At 39.4% G+C, this 19542-nt stretch overlaps 1 protein-coding gene across 6 annotated transcripts in view; it reads left to right on the top strand.

Moving 5' to 3' along the window:
* The window catches only part of FAM184A (family with sequence similarity 184 member A), a 322784-nt gene that overhangs the window by 287672 nt on the left and 15570 nt on the right, over positions 1-19542 (top strand). For 4 of the 6 annotated variants that reach the window (XM_082249799.1, XM_082249800.1, XM_082249802.1 and 1 more), the window contains 6 exons: positions 395-548; positions 3399-3526; positions 7349-7533; positions 9446-9592; positions 17369-17486; positions 17755-17859. In XM_082249799.1, coding sequence (XP_082105925.1) covers positions 395-548; positions 3399-3526; positions 7349-7533; positions 9446-9592; positions 17369-17486; positions 17755-17859 — 837 coding nt within the window. The remainder of the gene's footprint in view (positions 1-394; positions 549-3398; positions 3527-7348; positions 7534-9445; positions 9593-17368; positions 17487-17754; positions 17860-19542) is intronic. The other 2 variants (XM_082249803.1, XM_082249801.1) reach the window with 1 other exon arrangement.

Raw genomic sequence — 19542 nt, 5'->3', positions numbered from 1 at the left:
ATTTACAAAGCCCCACCACTGTCACATGGGAGGAACAGGAGTGAGTCAAATGCTTCCCCATACTCAGATGTAATGGCTATTTTTCTTTGTCCCCAATGTTCAAACAGAGAGGCAGGGTGGAGAGGGGAGCACATGCTTTTTTGGGGGCCATACATACAGAACCCTGGTTTGCTTTTAAGGAAAAAAAAAGGAAAAGAAAAACAATCATGAGAGCAGACAGGGTACACAGCATTACAAGAAGATTGGTATTCTAGCAGTAAAGTGCTTTGTTCTGTTAAGATAATTTGCTCAATTTTCTTGTCTTTTACATGCAATTTATCTATCACCAGGGAATGAATAGTACATACTTGGTTATTTTCCTGTGTTATATATATATTTTTTTCCTGCTACACAGGATCTGGAAGATCGCTTGCATCAAAAATATTCAGAAGAGCTCCAGTCTGTAAAAGATGCCCACAAGCAGGTCATGGACATGCTGCGAGTGGAGATGGAACAGGAGTTGCAAACCTTGCGCTTTGAATTGGAAGATGAAGGCAAAGCCATGCTAGGTATATTTATGCTTCGAATTGTAACATAAGGCATTTAGGAGTTTTAAAGAAAAAAGAAAACCAATGTGCTACCAATGGGGTATAGGAAAAATAGGAGTAGGGGTTTAGTCTGTATATTTGAAACAAAATTCCTGAAACAGACAGCCAATTCTGAAGTGTCACCACTTACTCACAGAAATAAGAAGAAGAAGGGGGGAATCAGCGCTTGTTTCGCTAAATGATGGCCCAAGAAATAGGTTCCTAAAGCTAAATTTAACACAAAAATCTGGTTGCACTGTTATATATGTGCCAATGTGTAAATGTGGTGAAACAAAATAATGAAGTGGATACAAATCAAATATGTGACTTTAGTGACAAGTTTTTGTGACTTAAGTGAAGAAGATGCAAAAAAGATATACGATAAAAGGTTGATAGATGCAATATAATGATGACAAAAATATCCACAATAATAAAATGATAATCAATAAATGAATAATATACTAGTAATTGTGGAGTGATAATTTTTAAATAGTCCATGTGCAGGAAAGTGCAAAATAATGCTTGAAAGGAAAGGTGAATTTCGTGATTCTTCACAGAAATTAAAGTGACTTTCGTGAAACTCCTGAAAAACGTGTCACTAGAAGTGAGCTATATCCTTAGATAGGTGCAATGGCCGCTCACCTCCAAAAACACCTTTAAAGGCGTTTAGTGATAATAATCACTGGACCAGGATGTTTAATCCTCCTCCACTGGTGGGGACTTCTATCAGGGTCTCTAGGATGTCCTTTCAATAGACGTTGTCCGCCTCGTTTATTACTGGGTGTTTATCCTCCTTTAATCCTCCTCCAGTACACTCAGAGAAATGAATGGGTACTCATAGTGAAGTATATCAAGGGTGTTTATTTAAAAGCAAACATATAAAACTTACAGTTGAAGAAAAACAAATTCAGTAGCCGCCGAAGCGGTATACCTCCAATACTTCCGGTCTCGGCCGTAGATCAGAAATGACGTCACCTGGCTTCTCCCGACACGCGTTGCGTCACTAAAACACGTGACTTTATCAAGGGCCTTTATCACCCCACAATTACTAGGATATTATTCATTTATTGATTATCATTTTATTATTGTGGATATTTTTGTCATCATTATATTGCACCTATCAACCTTTTATCGTATATGTTTTATGCACCTATGAACGTTTTTATTCTTCACTTAAGTCACAAAAACTTGTCACTGAAATCATATATTTGATTTGTATCCACTTCATTATTTTGTTTCACCACATTTACACATTGGCACATATATCACAGTGCAGCCAGGTTTTTGTGTTATATTTAGCTTTAGGAATCTATTTCTTGGACCATCATTTAGCGAAACAAGCGCCGATTCCCCCCTTCTTCTTCTCATTTAGGAGTTTTGCTTACACTGTAATCCGCTTATGTTTAAATGTTAGGAATGATTAAGCTTAAAAGAAAAAATATATATATTTATGAAGCAGACCCAGGAGCGTCTGTTTAATGTGTCTTAATTGTGCTGTTCTACATTAAATCTTAAATGGATGCTTATATGAGTCACCTTAAAGCATTATTAAACACAAAAACAAAAATGTACAGCTTACCAATTCTTAGATATGCTGACTGCATTTGTTTATTTTTTTAACACTTTTTTCCTTTACTTTCAGCCAGTAAGTCTGTTATTTTTCAGCTTCTTTTAACAGACCACGCTGTCCAGCAAAATTGGCAATTGGGGAGTGTTAGGCTATGGACCTGTGAATTCAATCAATTGGACCATATACTTGTGTTTAACCTCTCGCGCCAAAAAAATATTACAAAAGAAATTGAAAAATATATATATATATATGAAGAAACAAAACCAATAAAAATATTTGTCCAACATGCAGTGTCCTTATATTCGCGTCTCGTGGACCCACACAGATTTCACAATCCTAAAACCATGAGAAACAAAGTCAAATGAAACAGTCCCACAATGTGACAACTGGGTCTTCACTGTGCATGTGCTATTACCAATCACTGCGCTCCAAAACAGGCACGTGAACAGTGAAGACCCAATTGTCACGTTGTGGGACTGTTTCATTTGACTTTGGCTTTTCGATTGTGAAATCTGTGTGGGTTCAGGAGACACAAACATAAGGACACTGCATGCTGGACAAATATTTTTATTGGTTTTGTTTCTTTATGTATATTTTTTACATTTCTTTGTATTTTATTTTTTTTAACACGAGAGGCTAAACACAAGTATATGGTTGAATTGATTGAATTCACGGGTCCATAGCGCTGCTCATTTCATAGATTACTTTAGGCATTAGGTATGGATGTACAGCACAATTAGCTGTGGCACTCACACAATTAGAAACAAATAACTTTTCCTTGGCACAGGGAATATTATCTTTAATTTAGGGGAAAGGGTTGGGACAAACCACCTAACACTGACAGGGGTGCTTACAATGGTCAGCTTTTATTCATTATGTAAATACTTTACCCCAAAAGAAACAAACACTGTTGTACCTGCCTAAACAGCATTGGTTGGAGTTCAGCTTTAATGTGCCATCCAAGTGCATCTAACACTACCCTCTTTAAAATTAAGCAAATTCAAATCAGCTTCCAAATGAAAGACCAATCCCCCTCGCAAATGCAAAAATAATTGCTGTACGGAGGATAATCCGGTACGGAGGAAAGGCTGTGGTCCTGGAATAGGTTAACAATTGTTTCTGCTTTGTTTGAACTCGATAATAAGATTTTGTAAAATAGATGTGTTTGTGGAAGTGCGTGTACTATTTGTGTTCTGTATGTCAGTTTTTTTTTTCATGATGGCCCATAAAACACAGTGCTGTATTTGTTTCTTGGAATGCAGCATCTCTGCGCTCTGAGCTTAATCATCAACATGCGGCAGCCATTGACCAGTTAAGGAACCATCATCATCAGGAAATGGAAGTTGCTGTAGAAGAACTTGAAAGACATAAGGATCTCAGCAGACGTCAGGTAAATCAATGTAATACTACAGAGATACAACTGTCGTTTGATTTTGCCATGTTAATGTACAGGTGCATCTCATAAAATTAGAATATCATCAAAAAGTTAATTTATTTCAGTAATTCAATTCAAAAAGTGAAACTCCTATAATTTATTTAGATGCGTTACACACAGAGTGATATATTTCAAGCATTTCTTTCTTTTAACTTTGATGATTATGGCTTACAGCCAGTGAAAACCCAAAACTCAGTATGTCAGAAAATTAGAATAATACATAAGACCAATAAAGAAAAGGATTTTTTATAAAAAAATGTTGGCTTATTGAAAAGTATGTCCATGTACAGTATAGTATGCACTATACCAGTACTTGGTCTGGGTTCCTTTTTAAATGATTTACTGCATCAATGCAGTGTGGCATGGAGGTGATCAGTCTGTGGCACTGCTGAAGTGTTATGGAAGCCCAGGTTGCTTTGATAATGGCCTTCAGCTCATCTGCATTGTTGGGTCTGGTCTCTTATCTTCTTCTTGACAATGCCCCACAGATTCTCTATGGGGTTTAGGTCAGGCAAGTTTGCTTGCCAATCAAGCACAGTGATACCATGATTATTAAACCAGGTATTGGTACTTTTGGCAGTGTGGGCAGATGCCAAGTCCTGCTGGAAAATTAAATCAGCGTCTCCATAAAGCTTGTCAGCAGAGGGAAGCATGAAGTGCTCTAGAATTTCCTGGTAGAGGGCTGCGCTGACTTTGATAAAACACAGTGGACCAACACCAGATGACATGGCTCCCCAGTCTGGAGGAGGAGTGGAGAGGCACAGAATCCAAGTTGTGAAGTTTCCAGTGATGATCAATCAGTGATGATTTTGGGAGCCATGTCATCTGCTGGTGTTGGTCCACTGTGTTTTTATCAAGTCCAAAGTCAGCGCAGCCCTCTACTAGGAAATTCTAGAGCACTGTATCCATAGAGAATCTGTGGAATATGGTCAAGAGGACGATGAGAGACACCAGACCCAACAATGTAGACAAGCTGAAGACCACTATCAAAGCAACCTGGGCTTCCATAACACTTCAGCAGTACCTCCATGCCACACCGCATTGATGCAGTAATTCATGCAAAAGGAGCCCTGACCAAATATTGAGTGCATACTATACTGTACATGGACATTTTTTTCAGTAAGCCAACATTTTTGTATTAAAAATCTTATTTTTTTTTATTTTTTTTTTTGGTTTTATTTAATATTCAAATTTTCTGAGATACTCAATTACTGAAATAACCTAACATTTTGAAGATATTCTAATTTTTTGAGATGCACCTGTATATACTGGATCAGCCATCTTCAAACTGCGGCCCTTAGTTAGCCTTTATCTGGCTCTTGGGGCACTATCCCTCCCACTGACACCAACGAAGGGGCACTAATCCTCTCACTGACACAAATGATGGGGCACTATTCTTCCCACTGACACCAACAATGGGGCACTATTCCTCCCTCTGGCACCAACAATGGGGCACTATTCCTCCCACTGACACCAATGATGGGGCAATATTCCTCCCACTGACAATAATGATGGGGCACTATTTCTTCCAATGGCACCAGTGATATGGCACTATTGCTTCCATTGACATCAACCATGGGGCATTGTTCCTTCCTTTGAGACCAACAATGAGGCACTATTCCTTCCATTGAAACCAACGATGGGGCATTATTCCTTCCATTGACACCAATGATGGGACACTATTCCTTCCATTAAAACCAACGATGGGGCACAATTCATTCCATTAACGCCAACAACGGGCCACTTTTTTTCTCATTGACACCATTGCTAGGGCATTGTTTACTCCCACTGGACACCAAGATATTTTCTACTCCTACTAGCCATAGTCTGGCCCCCCTAAAGTCTGAAGGATAGTAAACTGGCCCTTTGTTTTGAAAGTTTGGAGACCCTTGTACTGCTGTTTAACAGCAATAAATCTGAGGCCTAGGTCTGTTGTTTCTTAAAAGAGTAAAATGTGATTTATAAAATTCCTGTTTGGCCACATGATATATTGATTCTTGCAATGCTTTTGACAACAACTATATCTCCTTAGTAGATCTGTAGCCACAGAAAACAAGCAAGAGCAGACATCATTTATATGAACTTTTGTTTGCATCTGGGCTGCTTTTCTTCCCTATACAAGCCAAAGTGGATGCAAAAGTAACTTTGAAGTGACTAAAACCGGGAACTAAACCCTCCTAAGCTTAACAGCCAAGGAGGCTGCCATCTTAGCCTCTGTTTGATCTGCCTTTGCCATGGTGCTGCACATATGATCAGGTATGACACCAGGTATTTAATAGCTTGACCGTTCAGTTGCGAGCACAAGCAACTGTGACAGTTATTTATGGCATACCTTGAATATATCTGTTTTGGGAAACATTTAAATCGATGGGTTTCATTCGTTCTATGGATGTCCTCAAAGTGATGATGATTTTGTCACTTTCGGTTTCACATCCACCATTTCCAGGCCGGTACAGCCAGTAGATGCATTTAACCAAGCCGATCTGTGCTGGATTAGATGCTGTAAAGGGCAGGAGAGACACTGGGCTTGACTAGACCCCTAATGTCTCCATAAAGAGTACCTGTCACCTCTCCAATGCTATCACATGGGGCCTATTAACCCTTTGTGATAGTAGTCAAGTAAAAAAAAAATATACTGTAAATAAAAAAAAAAAATGAAAAAATCTTACACAAAATTGCGTTTTTTACATTGCTGATCAGTGGTTGAAAAAAATGCCCCAGAGGGAGAAGTGGCTAGTAAAAGGAAAAATGCCCCAGGGTTGGTGATCAGTGAGAGGAATAGTGCACCTGCATTGGCAGTGGGAGGAACTATGCCATGATGTTATAAGGTGAATTCAAACCACACTAACTCAAAAGTGACAAGTGAAAGCTGCCAGCACTCCAACCTGACATAAGTTGAGACAAAATGGTAAATATAGAAGTGCAGCAATGCCATGATGTTGGTGTCAGTGGGAGGAAAAAGGAAAGTCAGTTCCAGGAAAATATGCCTTATCAGTGGTGTACATGGTTTAAAGTGAGCACAAGAATTGATACCTGTATTAGACACTTTATGATGTATCTGGCTTTTATACCACAGAGCCTGGCAAAGCATCCAAAATCCTGGCATCTGGGTTATTTAGCATGACTAATAAAGAGAAGTTTGCTCTTGAATGAAAATGCTAAACTTTATGTCACATATAAATAATTTCCAATAGGCTCCTGAAACATATATTTGTGTTTTAGTTACTAGTGTATATAATCCTGCTTGTATTTTATTGGTACATCATGATTAACACCAACTCCTAACATCAGCAATCAGCATCCAGCAGTGCTATGTACAGTAAACCCCCGCTCCATCGCAGTTCAGTTTTTGCTGTCCCGGTATATTGCGTTTTTTTTTTTGTAATGTTATTTTACTATATAAATCATTAAAAATGAAATATTTTTGTGTTTTCCATAGCTCTTGCTATGTCTCTCAGTATCTTTTATGTGTTTAAATGAGTTTCTATTGTTTTAAAAGTGTGTTTAAAGACCTTAAAATGCTTTTACACGTACAGTGACAGTAAAAGAAACATGCCTACAATAGGGTTTTTCTATTTCGCGGATTTTCACTTTTCGCGGCTGGGTCCGGAACGTAACCCCCGCAATGGAGGGGGGTTTACTGTATTTATAATTTCCTGTTTTCAGCTCTGTAAAGCAGATTTTTTGCACTTTAGTGCTATGAAATTATGCAAAATACAATGGTACTAAGGCACATAAAAGAATCAATTAACTGATTTTCACATTTTTGTATTTTAGGAATCTGAGCTTTTAGGGCGAATATCAGAGCTTGAAAAGCAGCTCAGACATCAAGAACAGCATGTGGTTAATCTCAATAAGGAGCTGATGATACTACATGAAAGCATAAACACTTTAACTAAGGAACTGGAGTTTAAGGGAAAAGAGATCCTTAGAATACGTAGCGAGGCCAATCAACAAATTAGGTAAAGTAGCCTTTGTATAATAAAATGTTTCTCCACCAAGGCAAGATCTGTTAAATTTACAAGCTGGTATTCATTTTTTCATCCAGCCGAAAGTCCCTATGAGCATTCCTAAAAAATGTCTTTGTTACCTAAACTGCTATAAATGCCAAGTGCAGTCTACTGACCTTTTTCCAGCTGCAACATCTATCGAGCTCAGTAAAGTCATATGAGTGTGCAGTGTTTGCATTACTTAACATTTTCTGCTTCCACACTTATACCTGCCTAGTGCTCCATGAAGAGAAGACACTGTATTAGATCACAATGCAGTAATATTATCAATTTCGCTATCCACTCAGAATAAAAAAAAAAAAAAATCATCATCCCTTATCTGTGCCTAATGTAACCATGGTTAGACAGCTAAACGTCCCTTTGGAAAGCCCTTTGTAGTGGAATGTAAAAATGAGCAAAATCCTGCTAAAATCTGTATTGTTGGTAGACATTTTAATGGCTACTGCATCATACCACATTGTAAGTGTTTGTATCAAACAACATGATCTCTGACCCAGTGACAGGGCTGAATAGCTGTCTCATTAAAGAGGATATTCAGGCTTTATAAAAAAAAAAATTGAAAAAGAAATTTAAATTATTAAAGTGTAACTCCACTTTCGTGGAAAAAAAACCAGCAAATAAAGAAAAAACAATATAACGTATACAATTGCGATACAAATCATATCGTAATTGAATGTTATTAAATATTACCTTTCCTTTTCAATCTGCAGCTGTTGTAATTTTCTGAAAATGCAAAGCACTATGGCTACCTGTTCTATACACAGAATGTGTACTGACCACACCCCAGAAACATCATTTCCTGCTTGTGTGATTGGCTCACCATATTTCACAGAAGTCTGCTTAAGATACAAGTCAGATTTATGGCGTCCCCTGCAATAAAAATGTCATTTTTGGTCAGATACTCCCTATAGGAACACGTCTAAAGGGATGCAGGCCCAACAGATTCCCTCATTAGTGTCCTGCAGCTGCCACAGCTGATAGATAATTATGAAACCACTCCCATTTGACCCACTCAGCACAGAGGCACAGAGGAATAAACAATGATTTCTTCAGAATAACAAAAGTTAGGAATCTGCAACAAAGTACAGAGATCCCTGCAATGTACAGAGATCACCCAGAGGGGAATGTTTTTTCTCAACAAAAGTGGAGTTACGCTTTAAAAGAACACTTGCTTGTCCTAGGATCCAGCGCCATCCTCACCTGGTCCAGTTCTTCATTGGTCTTCGGCTCTGGCATGTTTACTAAGGGAAGCTGTCTGTGACTCCTTGTGGCTTCACAGCCAGATTCCCACGCATTCGTGAGCCGTGCTGTGTTTTTGTGAATGGTCCTGCAGTCATCTGGGACCTGTGGTGTGTTTCAAAGGGGGGGGGGGGGGCTGGGGGAGTGCACTTCCGCTCAAATCACCTAGGCGATCCGATTGGAAATGGGAGTGGTACATGGCAAAACCAGGTACTTGCTCCCAACAAAAAAATAAATGTATTCAGCAGTGATAGAGGAGGGGGGAGGAGGCGAAAAGGGGGAACTTCCCCTTTTGGTTGAAGACCTGCATTAAAGAACAGTATTTAAATAGCCCTTGTAAAGGGTGATATCCTGTTTTGCAGCCCCCCAGCACTTCTTGAAGTCTGCAGGACAGGACATTATGCCCCACGAGGACAATTTAAATATTTAGTGTGCGTATAACTTACAAAAGCCCCTATGGCCAATTGAATAATAATTGCATCTTTCCTATACACAAGTTTTAACCAAGCGATTATTCTGTATAATGGTTTATTAAATAATTATATAATCAGGTACAGCTGTGGTACAGTGTGCAAGCAAGTTTTTACAGTGTGTAAGCAAATATATTTCATTTCTTAACAAAAAGGGTACATGAGCAAGATTTAAACAAGAAACACGAAGAGGATATGAATGAATTAACAGCCACCCATATCAGGGAGAAGCAAGCAATTATGGCAGAATTTGCCAAGACACAAGCAATGTTAATGGAAAAAAATTCTGCATTAAACATTTCGTAAGTTTAAAAAAACATAGTATGTTTTTTAGAAGACACTTTAAAACTAACCCTTTTCATCCAAAATCAATTCTTTTACTAACCTTTCTTAAACTATTATCATAAAAATCTAATAGAAGCATTGACATGTATTATGATTCAAATTGTTCTCATCAAAATGATTACTGTTGTCAAGCTAATTGACAGTGATGTACAGTATGGTAAGTGTATAACTGCTGCACATAATGTCAAAAATATACAAAATATAAAAAAAACTTGACTGGGAAAAAAAATTATTTTCAAATGCAAAATCGGTCAATTGCAAAGTCAGTCACAAGTCATAACATATACAGGACTATAAAGAGGTATAAAAACGAGTAGCTTCATCTGCTCTTTTAATAACTAACTGCTTGGGTAACCCAGGGGGGAACCCCACATTGTGCCTCCTTACAGTATTTGTATAGTAGGGAGGAGAGCCATAACAGATCTCCAACCTACCTAGGAGCCTTCTGTGCCCACATCTGCCAGGTTCGTAACAGCTGCCATTGCAGAATCAGACTGCACGGTGTAGCACTACTGACCAGGGGAAGCCTGCTTTAACACTCTGGGGAGGATCCAGGTCCACCTACTGCTCTATCTCCCACCTGCTTGCACTTCAAGCGTCCGTGATTGGTGGCACCAGGGATTACCAATGCACCTGCCAGTGTACCAGAATGCATTCTGTCCTGGCCCATGCACTGGAAGTACATCACCTAGCTTAGCAGACATTTATTATATGTCTTATAATAGTCATCTTTTTGGAAAAAAAAAAAAAAATAATAGTCAGGACTCCTCTACTCAAACCATGTAGGCACTCAGAAAAAAGAGGAATGGATCTGCTTTAGCCATGCGCCTCTACCCTGAAGGATCTGGGAACATCGCAGATACAGGCCATCAACAACAATCAACCTTCATACATCTGTTGCATATGTGTATGCTCACAAACCTCCTATTTTTCACAAGCATTTAATGTACACGTGTAACATCAGGTGATATGGAGAAATATTGCTATAAGTGCGAACTAGGCACAGGCACCGATGTGCATTACTTGCTAAGCTTTTAGGAAGATTTGAGTAGCTAAATTAAGCCTATAAAGTACCTTTCAGCTCCAGTTTGGGGATGTAAAAATAGTTATAATGCAAGTGCTGATTGTCACTTTAAACAGGCTGTTTCAGCAGACTGTTATTAAACATTTAGTGAGATGAATGTTCCCTGCATCTGGTTTAAAGTGGCAGTAGTTACAAAGTTTTAATAATGGTCTTCACCTCGAAGCCCCCAAACTCTTAAATACCAACGTATACAAATTTTGAACTTATTAAAATGCCAGAGCTGAGAAAAGCTGTCTGAACATGCCAAAATGCAATTTGGTCCCAATAAAAAGGTGCCACAAGTGTGAATTTTGAGATGCATTTGCATTATTCTACCTGGCAGTTTGTCATTAGTCTACCTGGTCTTCAATAGTATTCTGTAATCTATATTGCTTATTTTCTGTCTTGCATGCAGTAATGATTAAAGATTGTCCAGAAATATTGAGCATAGGGCTACCTGTACATAATAAATCAAGGCACTAAAGTTTGATCATCCAGAATACCAAAAAGAGACAGCGCACTGGTAACCCCTTTGACTTCACTTTATAAATAAAATCCTTAGAATACCCACAGAAATGGTAACATATTTTCCATTGGTAATCTAGATTATGGGATGTGGACAGATCCTGTCTTTGTAATATGATGGTTACATGTCTGTGATTTTAACATTTTTGTGAGCATTCTAATGGATTTTATTATTAAAGTGGTGTCAAAAGTGTTGGACAAGGCGGGTCCATTCACTGTTTTTTTTTATTGTAGAGTAATGAAGATTTCCCCAAACTAAAGAGAGCTGCAAAGCCTCAAAAGATTCCTTGACGTCATAAGAATTGGATTAGTGAAAAATAGGAGTTCCCAGTCTAATACTTCACCCATAACTTTTAGCACTTGAGCACTGGTAGTCTGTTTGTTATATCTATCTTTGTATATCTATATTTCTATCTATCTCTTTATAGATAGATATAGCTATCTATCTTTGTATATCTAGAAGACTAAAATGAATTTACTCCTTGTCATGAGACCTTTCCAAGCTAGTAATACAGTATCTCACAAAATTGAGTACACCCCTCACATTTTTGTAAATATTTTATTATATCTTTTCATGTGACAACACTGAAGAAATTACACGTTGCTACAGTGTAAAGTAGTGAGTGTACAGCTTGTATAACAGTGTAAATTTGCTGTCCCCTCAAAATAACTCAACACACAGACATTAATGTCTAAACCGATGGCAACAAAAGTGAGTACACCCCTAAGAAATTTGCCAAGACCCTGAAACTGAGCTCCAGCACAGTGGCCAAGACCATACAAAGGTTTAACAGCACAGTTTCCACTCAGAACAGGCCTCGCCATGGTCAACCAAAGAAGTTGAGTGCACGTACTCAGCATCATATCCAGAGGTTGTCTTTGGGAAATAGACGTATGAGTGCTGCCAGCATTGCTGCAGAGGTTGAAGGGGTGGGGGGGTCAGCCTGTCAGTGCTCAGACCATATGCCACACACTGCATCAAATAGGTCTGCATGGCTGTCGTTCCAGAAGGAAGCCTCTTCTAAAGATGATGCACAAGAAAGTCCGCAAACAGTTTGCTGAAGACAAGCAGACTAAGGACATGGATTACTAGAACCATGTCCTGTGATCTGATGAGACCAAGATAAGCTTATTTGATTAAGATGGTGTCAAGCCTGTGTGGCGGCAACAAGAAGATGAGGAGTACAAAGACATGTGTGTCTTGCCTACAGTCAAGCATGGTGGTGGGAGTGTCATGGTTTAGGGGCTGCGTGAGTGCTGCTGGCACTGGGTAGCTACAGTTCATTAAGGGAACCATGAATGTCAACATGTACTGTGAAATACTGAAGCAGAGCATGATCCCCTCCCTTCAGAGACTGGGCCACTGGGCAATATTCCAACATGATAATGACCCCAAACACACCTCCAAGACAACCACTGCCTATTGAGCATGTGTGGGGCATCCTCAAACGGAAGATGGAGGAGCGCAAGGTCTCTAACATCCACCAGCTCCGTGATGTCTTCATGGAGTAGTGGAAGAGGATTCCAGTGGCAGCCTGTGAAGCTCTGGTGAACTCCATGCCCAAGAGGGTTAAGACAGTGCTGGAAAATAACGGTGGCCACACAAAATATTGACACTTTGGGCCCAATTTGGACTTTTTCACTTAGGGGTGTACTTACTTTTGTTGCCAGCAGTTTAGACATTAACCTCCTTGGCGGTATTCCTGAGTGTGGCTCAGGGGGGAGTTTCAGTGCCATTAGCGGTAACCCCGAGCCACACTCGGGGTACCGCCAGGGAGCATCGCTGGATCCTGGAAGAGAGGTTACTTACCTTGTCCCCGGGATCCCGCGATGTATTCCTGCAGCATACGGCAGTCGGATCTTCCGCCTGATGCTGTGTGCCTCAGCTTCCGTTCCCTGCGAGCTTTACCAGCGGCAAATTCAAAAAGTAAAACACACAAACACACTGATATATTGTAATCCTAGTGGATTAGATTACTAAATAAAATAAATTGACATTAGTTTGCCCCCCAGTGCCCTTGCCTGCAGTTTTACTGTACTATATATATATATATATATATATATATATATATATATATATATACGTATATATATATATATATACTTTAACTTTTTTATAGTTATTTATTATTATTATTTATAATTAATGATTTTGTGTTTCAAACTTTATCATAACCGAAATGTTATAAAGAAGAGCGCACAGTAAAATAAAATCATATGTAAATAGTTGGTTTGGGCTGCTCGTCCTTAAGAATTACATGCAAAATAATGGTACCGCTTTCAGCACCTAAAATCGAAAAAACAATCATACCGCCAGGCAGGTTAATAACTGTGTGTTGAGTTATTTTGAGGGGACAGCAAATTTAAACTATATAAGCAAGGTGAGGTAAAGTGGCGCTGCCTAATTTTAAGTAATAAATAAAAATGAATTTTCCTATTTAAAGTGCTATAGTGTTAATTGGTAAATAAAGACTCAGTGTAAAAACAACATCAAAGTTAATACACAAAATGCTCTCCTAAGGCTACATTCACACCTGAGCGTAGCGTTTTTCGCGCGTTTTTTACCGCGATTTTAGCGGCGTTTTTTACCGCGATTTTTACCGCGATTTTTGTGCAGGCGTTTTTAGATTGAATAGAGATCAATGGAAAACGCCTGTAATCTGCCCAAAAAGAAGCTCATGTACTTTTTTGAGCGTTGGGCGTTTTGTATACAGCGTCAAAACGCTCAGATGTGAACAGGGGCCATTGAAATGAATAGGATTTGTCTTGTTGGGCGTTTTGAGAGCTGATCCTAGAGCAGAAAAACGCCCCAAAAACGCCCCAAAACGCCTAGATGTGAACGGAGCCTTAGTTGGAGTGTTATAAAGTGTTTAAGTGCAGACAGTAAGTAAATAATTATTGTGCCAGTGAAAAAAAGATGTGTTTGAAAGCACACTTGGTATGATGTGTGCCTTGCCTGTACAAATAGTGATCCGTTCAATAAATATTATAATAAATAAAATACAGTAAAATTTACAAATTAACACTATAGCACTTTAAATAGGAAAATTCATTTTTATTTATCACTTAAAATTAGGCAGCGCCACTTTACCTCACCTTGCGTATATATCTTGATATAGCCTTCTGGCCATATTTTGAGGTAGGCTGCAGCCTTCTCTTTCGTCCACAAGCGCGGAATTTCTTATCTCTAGCAAATTTAAACTGTTATACAAGCTGTGCACTTACTACTTTACACTGTAGCAAAGTGTCATTTCTTCAGTGTTGTCAAATGAAAAGATATAATAAAATATTTACAAAAATGTGAGGGGTGTACGTTCTTTCGTAGATGCTGTATATCTGTTTTAACTATTTTTTTTTGTCTTCTCTATCTAAAGCATGAGTGCTCAACGTGTGGCCCTCAAGGTGTTGCAAAACTACATGACGCATCATGCCCTTTCCTCTTGGGAGTCATGCTTGTACCTGTCAGACTTGCTATGCCTCATGGGACTTGTAGTTCCCCAACAGCTGGAGGGTCAAAGGTTGAGCACCCATGATCATAAGCCTCACAGCTTGCAACTTGGTAACAGCTAATTTCCTGTTTTGGGTAGATGGTGACAAATGTAATCACCCACTAACTTTTTATGCATTTCAAGAACTCTATTGAAATAATCTTGGTGTTTACGTCCCCAGTAGAAGTAGTGATATGAGAGCTTTAACAGCCATAAGGAGTGCTGTGAGGCTTACATGGTTCAATGTTGGTTTTCCAGCGACAACATCAAACATCCTGGTAAGACCCACAAACCCCTGGACAATATTATAGTGGTAGTACACAACGCTTGATGGCTTATAATAAAGCTTACCTGTATATACAAGGAATATGCACCATTTAGGAGATATTCACTGTTTCTGTAGCCAGTGGTGTCACAGACACCTATGCACTGCACTCTGAAGGGACAGCATACTGTGCTGTCCATTCAGACCACTGTGCCGCAATTGTGGCTCCAGTGTGCATGCCTAACGTCATCGCGGTTCGGTCAATCACACGTTCATGGCAAGTGAACCCCTGAAGGAAGACCGGATGAAAATGGAAGCAGCGAACCATTTGAGAACTCCATTTTAAGGTATTTCATAATAGGCTTGTATAGGGTGCATACTAGCACATTATGCTCTTAACTTGCAGGTTGACTTTCCTACCACTTTAAAAGGTGTTTTCAGCTGAGGCTGAATGGTTTTACCTACTAAAGGATATGTCATTTTGTACAGTTAGCCTTGCAATGAGCACACATTTGTCACACTGCACAGTTAGGCAGGCTCATCATTCACCTCTCCAATTAGAGCTAGTTTGCTGCACAAGGAATCAGTCTTATTACCTCTGTTTAGTTAGTAGGGAGGTAATCCAGGAAAACTCTTTAGCGCCAGAAAAAGAACTAAAACGAAACCAAGAAGTAGTAGAGTGGTTTGCTGATTCTCCACTGCAGCAAAGGTGTGTAAATCAAAGATTAGTTGTACAGAATAATAAAGCCTTTTTCAGGTAAAATAGTAGAAATATATATGTATTTTAATTGAGTAATAATACGGTTTTCCTGGACCTGGAGTTTCATCTATAGTAATATCACAGTGGTAAATTCTGTGTTTGATTCTGATGAGATTGAAGCAGTTATTCTCTTCTGCATCAATTTCTGCTCTACTCACTCATCTTGGACTCACAGCTCCATAGTCAGCCAGCTAATGCTTGAGGGCATATGCCAGTGATATAACATCTTGGCCAAAGGCTTGTTTTCGCATCTCTACATACAAGTGCAACCATGCTGAAAAATAGGGCTTGTTGGCTTTGTGATATAATCCTCTATCCTATCTGAGTATAAACCTTTATCTGAACAATTAATTTTTGGTGTGACACTTCGTCTAATAAAGTTAGCATGGTCTTAAAACATTTTTTGGGCTTCTCTGGCATTTTTTGTAGCCAGTTGTATGCTATTGCTCCTTCGATACTATTATCTAGCTTGGCAGCTGCTCCACTATTGAGTCATCAATTCTTTGTGATCTATGCTTCTGGGTCCTTACCATTGCTACTTCACTGCATTATCTGTCTCCTACAAACTACGGACTAGTGCACACTGCCATCCAGCACAGATTCAGGGTATGGCTTGGACTTTTTTTTTATCAGGGATCAGTTGCCAGGGATAGGGGCTGACTTTTTATTTATTTATTTATTTATTTATTTATTTCAGGTACTTATATAGTGCTGTCAATTACATATTACATTTACATATACATTACATATAGTGCTTTACATATACATTGTACATTCACATCAGTCCCTGGCCTCAAGGAGCTTACAATCTAAATGTCCTAACTCATTCATACATACACATACTAGGGCCAATTTAGACAGGAGTCAATTACCAGCATGTCTTTGGAGTGTAGGAGGAAACCAGAGTACCTGGAGGAAACCCACGCAGGTACAGGGAGAAAATGCAAACTCCAGGCAGGTAGTGTCGTAGTTGTGATTCAAATCAGGGACTCTTTTGCTGCTAGGCGAAAGTGCTAAACACTACACCACTGTGACTTTTTGCTATAATCACAATAAATACTTTAAATGCCCATGGTGTTTACATGATTACTATGATGAATACTGTTGTAACAGGGTCAAAATATAATGGGACTGAAAATGTGAATGGGAGATGTACCCAGAGTTCAGTATTCTTAGTTACACATCTGTGTATGTAGGTATAATATACAATTTGGTGCTAATTACCACCAGCTTACATCTGTAATTTTTAATACGCAGAAGCTAACTTTAAATAAAAATAAAGCAAAAGCAGAATTATTGCATCTGTCAGCCATTCAAAATTCAGATTCTATGTGGTACCTTTGAGCAAAAGATTCTGTTTTTCTAAAGTTTTCATAATTTGTAGATATTTACAAATTATGTGGAATTACAAAAACCACATATATTTTTTCATTAGCTTGGTAAGTAAAATTATTTTTAATAAAGGACACAGATATTTGGATTAATTTGGATTAATTCCCAGTACATGTATGGCATTGTTTTAACCATCAGTGCACCAATGTTTTTATAAAAGGTGTGTACTGTGAATGTTGTCTCTAGCTTTCAGATTATATTAAGGAGAATTATGTAAAACCATGCTTTTCTAAACTCAAGGTTATCAGAAATGGAAGAAAAATACCAGAACAGAGAATCCAGGCCAGAAGATCTGCAGGTCATCTCTGAATTAAAGGACATGGTTGCTGAGCGAGATCAGCTTATCAAGAAACTAATTGTGAGCAATTTCAGTGTTTACTTCCTTTAACAAAACTATTTCCAAATAGCTACCTCTGAGACCCATTGGCATTAACAATTCAGTGATCTTTAAATACTCTAAAGTTCATAAATTATAACTGATTTAATCAATTATTAAACAAAACGGCATTTACAAACGAACACTTTGTGCCTAAAATATTAATAGGTGAAGTGTTTGAAAGCAATTATCTGGACATGCAAAGCTGCGTGAAAGAAGCACAGTCAGAATAACCTTTTTCTTTTAACAGGAAGACAAGAAATTCTATCAACTGGAATTAGTCAACCGAGAGACCAACTTCAACAAAGTGTTTAATGCAAGTCCTAATGTAGGCGTTATCAATCCCCTAGTAAAGGTACTTACAGCAACATGTACATTAGATATATTAACTCTTTTTTTTTCTAAAATGAAATGTACACATTTGAATCTATTTTTTAACTGCTGATTTTACATTGATGGCCATAGATGAAACAGTGTCTTGACAAATACAAGCAATGATTAAAAAAAAGTTTACAATATTTTGCCATGCAGTCTTTAGGAATACAAATATTTTATCCTTCTGTTAGCTAGTCAAGCGTATCTAAACCCAAAAACAAAAATATAATATATTGCAAGCTCATCAGTCCTTAGATGTCCTTCTTGTATTAAATGTTTTATTTTCTTACACTTTTTTTCTTTTTTTTTCCTTGATTTTCTTCTGGTAATCCTGCAAATAACACCTTTTTGTTCTTGAGTGCCAGGTCACATATATGCGATGCAGGAACCCTGCGAATCCATTGTGGGTTCCCGCATCGCATTTCAATCGTAGGCAGTTCACACTGCCATATGCGAATCGCTGGGGGTGTCAATACAAAGTTAATGTACCCCCAGATCAGTTTGCATATCGCAGTGCAAACTGACAGTTCGGACATGAAGCGGATTGCATAGGTGTGAACACCCATGCGATCTGATTCTGCTGCGAAAAAAAGGGTCCTGTGCGTGTTCTGCCCGAATCTGATGAAAATTCATCGCAAAGACATTGCATGTGATTTTCAGAGAAGTGCACTCCAAATCAAATGCGATGTCTGTCATTGCTATAGTGTGAATCGGGACTTAGTGGTAGGGATAGATCGATTAGCCAATATATCGAGGGCCGATATGCACTTCCCCCGATATATCGGTATCGGCCCCGGAAGTGGCCAATATTGCCGATATTTTTGTGACGTCATTCTGCCTTCTTAGGCCGCCTCCCTCGCCTTGGACAGCCTCGTCTGGAGTCGGGACTAGTCTGGCTGGAGTATCACAGCCATACACCCACCCACAGCAGCCCGGTGCCAGCCAGTCACCCACATCCACAGGCCCTGTACCTACCAGGCAGCCTCAGGCACTGTACCAGCAAGCCAGCCAGCCACCCACAGGCCCTGTACCAGCCAGCCACCCACAGCCCCTGTGCCAGCCAGCCACCCACCACAGGGTGCCAGACAGCCAGCCACCCACCCACATACAGGGTGCCAGACAGCCAGACAGCCCACAGGCCCTGTACCAGCCAGCCCACAGGCCCTGTAACAGCTAGCCAACCACAGCCCCTGTGCCAGCCACCCACCTACCACAGGGTGCCAGCCAGCCACCAACCACACGGTGCCAGCCAGCCAGCTACCCACCACAGGGTGCCAGCTAGCCACCCACCACAGGGTGCCAGCCAGCCATCCACCGTAGGCTGCCAGCAAGCCAGCCACCCACCACAGGGTGCCAGCAAGCCAGCCATCCACCACAGGGTGCCAGCCAACCAGCCACCCACCACAGGGTGCCAGCAAGCCACCCATTAAGCATTAAACAGAAATTAACATGTTCAGTACCAGATTTGTGTCAAAAATTGTCTTTTTTTTTTTTTTCAAAATTTTAAATGTACAAAATATCGGCCCATATCGGCTGATACCGATACGTTGTAACCAAAATATCGGTATCGGCCCTGAAAAAAACATATCGGTCTATCCCTACTTAGTGGCTACTCCACTCTATCTCTGGAGGGAGCCAGGCTGGACTTCAAACATGTCTACCT

Source organism: Pelophylax lessonae, assembly GCF_965119305.1.
Source record: "Pelophylax lessonae genome assembly, chromosome: 3".
NCBI lineage: Eukaryota > Metazoa > Chordata > Amphibia > Anura > Ranidae > Pelophylax > Pelophylax lessonae.
The sequence above is the reverse complement of the archived record's forward strand: the minus strand, read 5'-3'. Positions and strand labels throughout refer to the sequence as shown.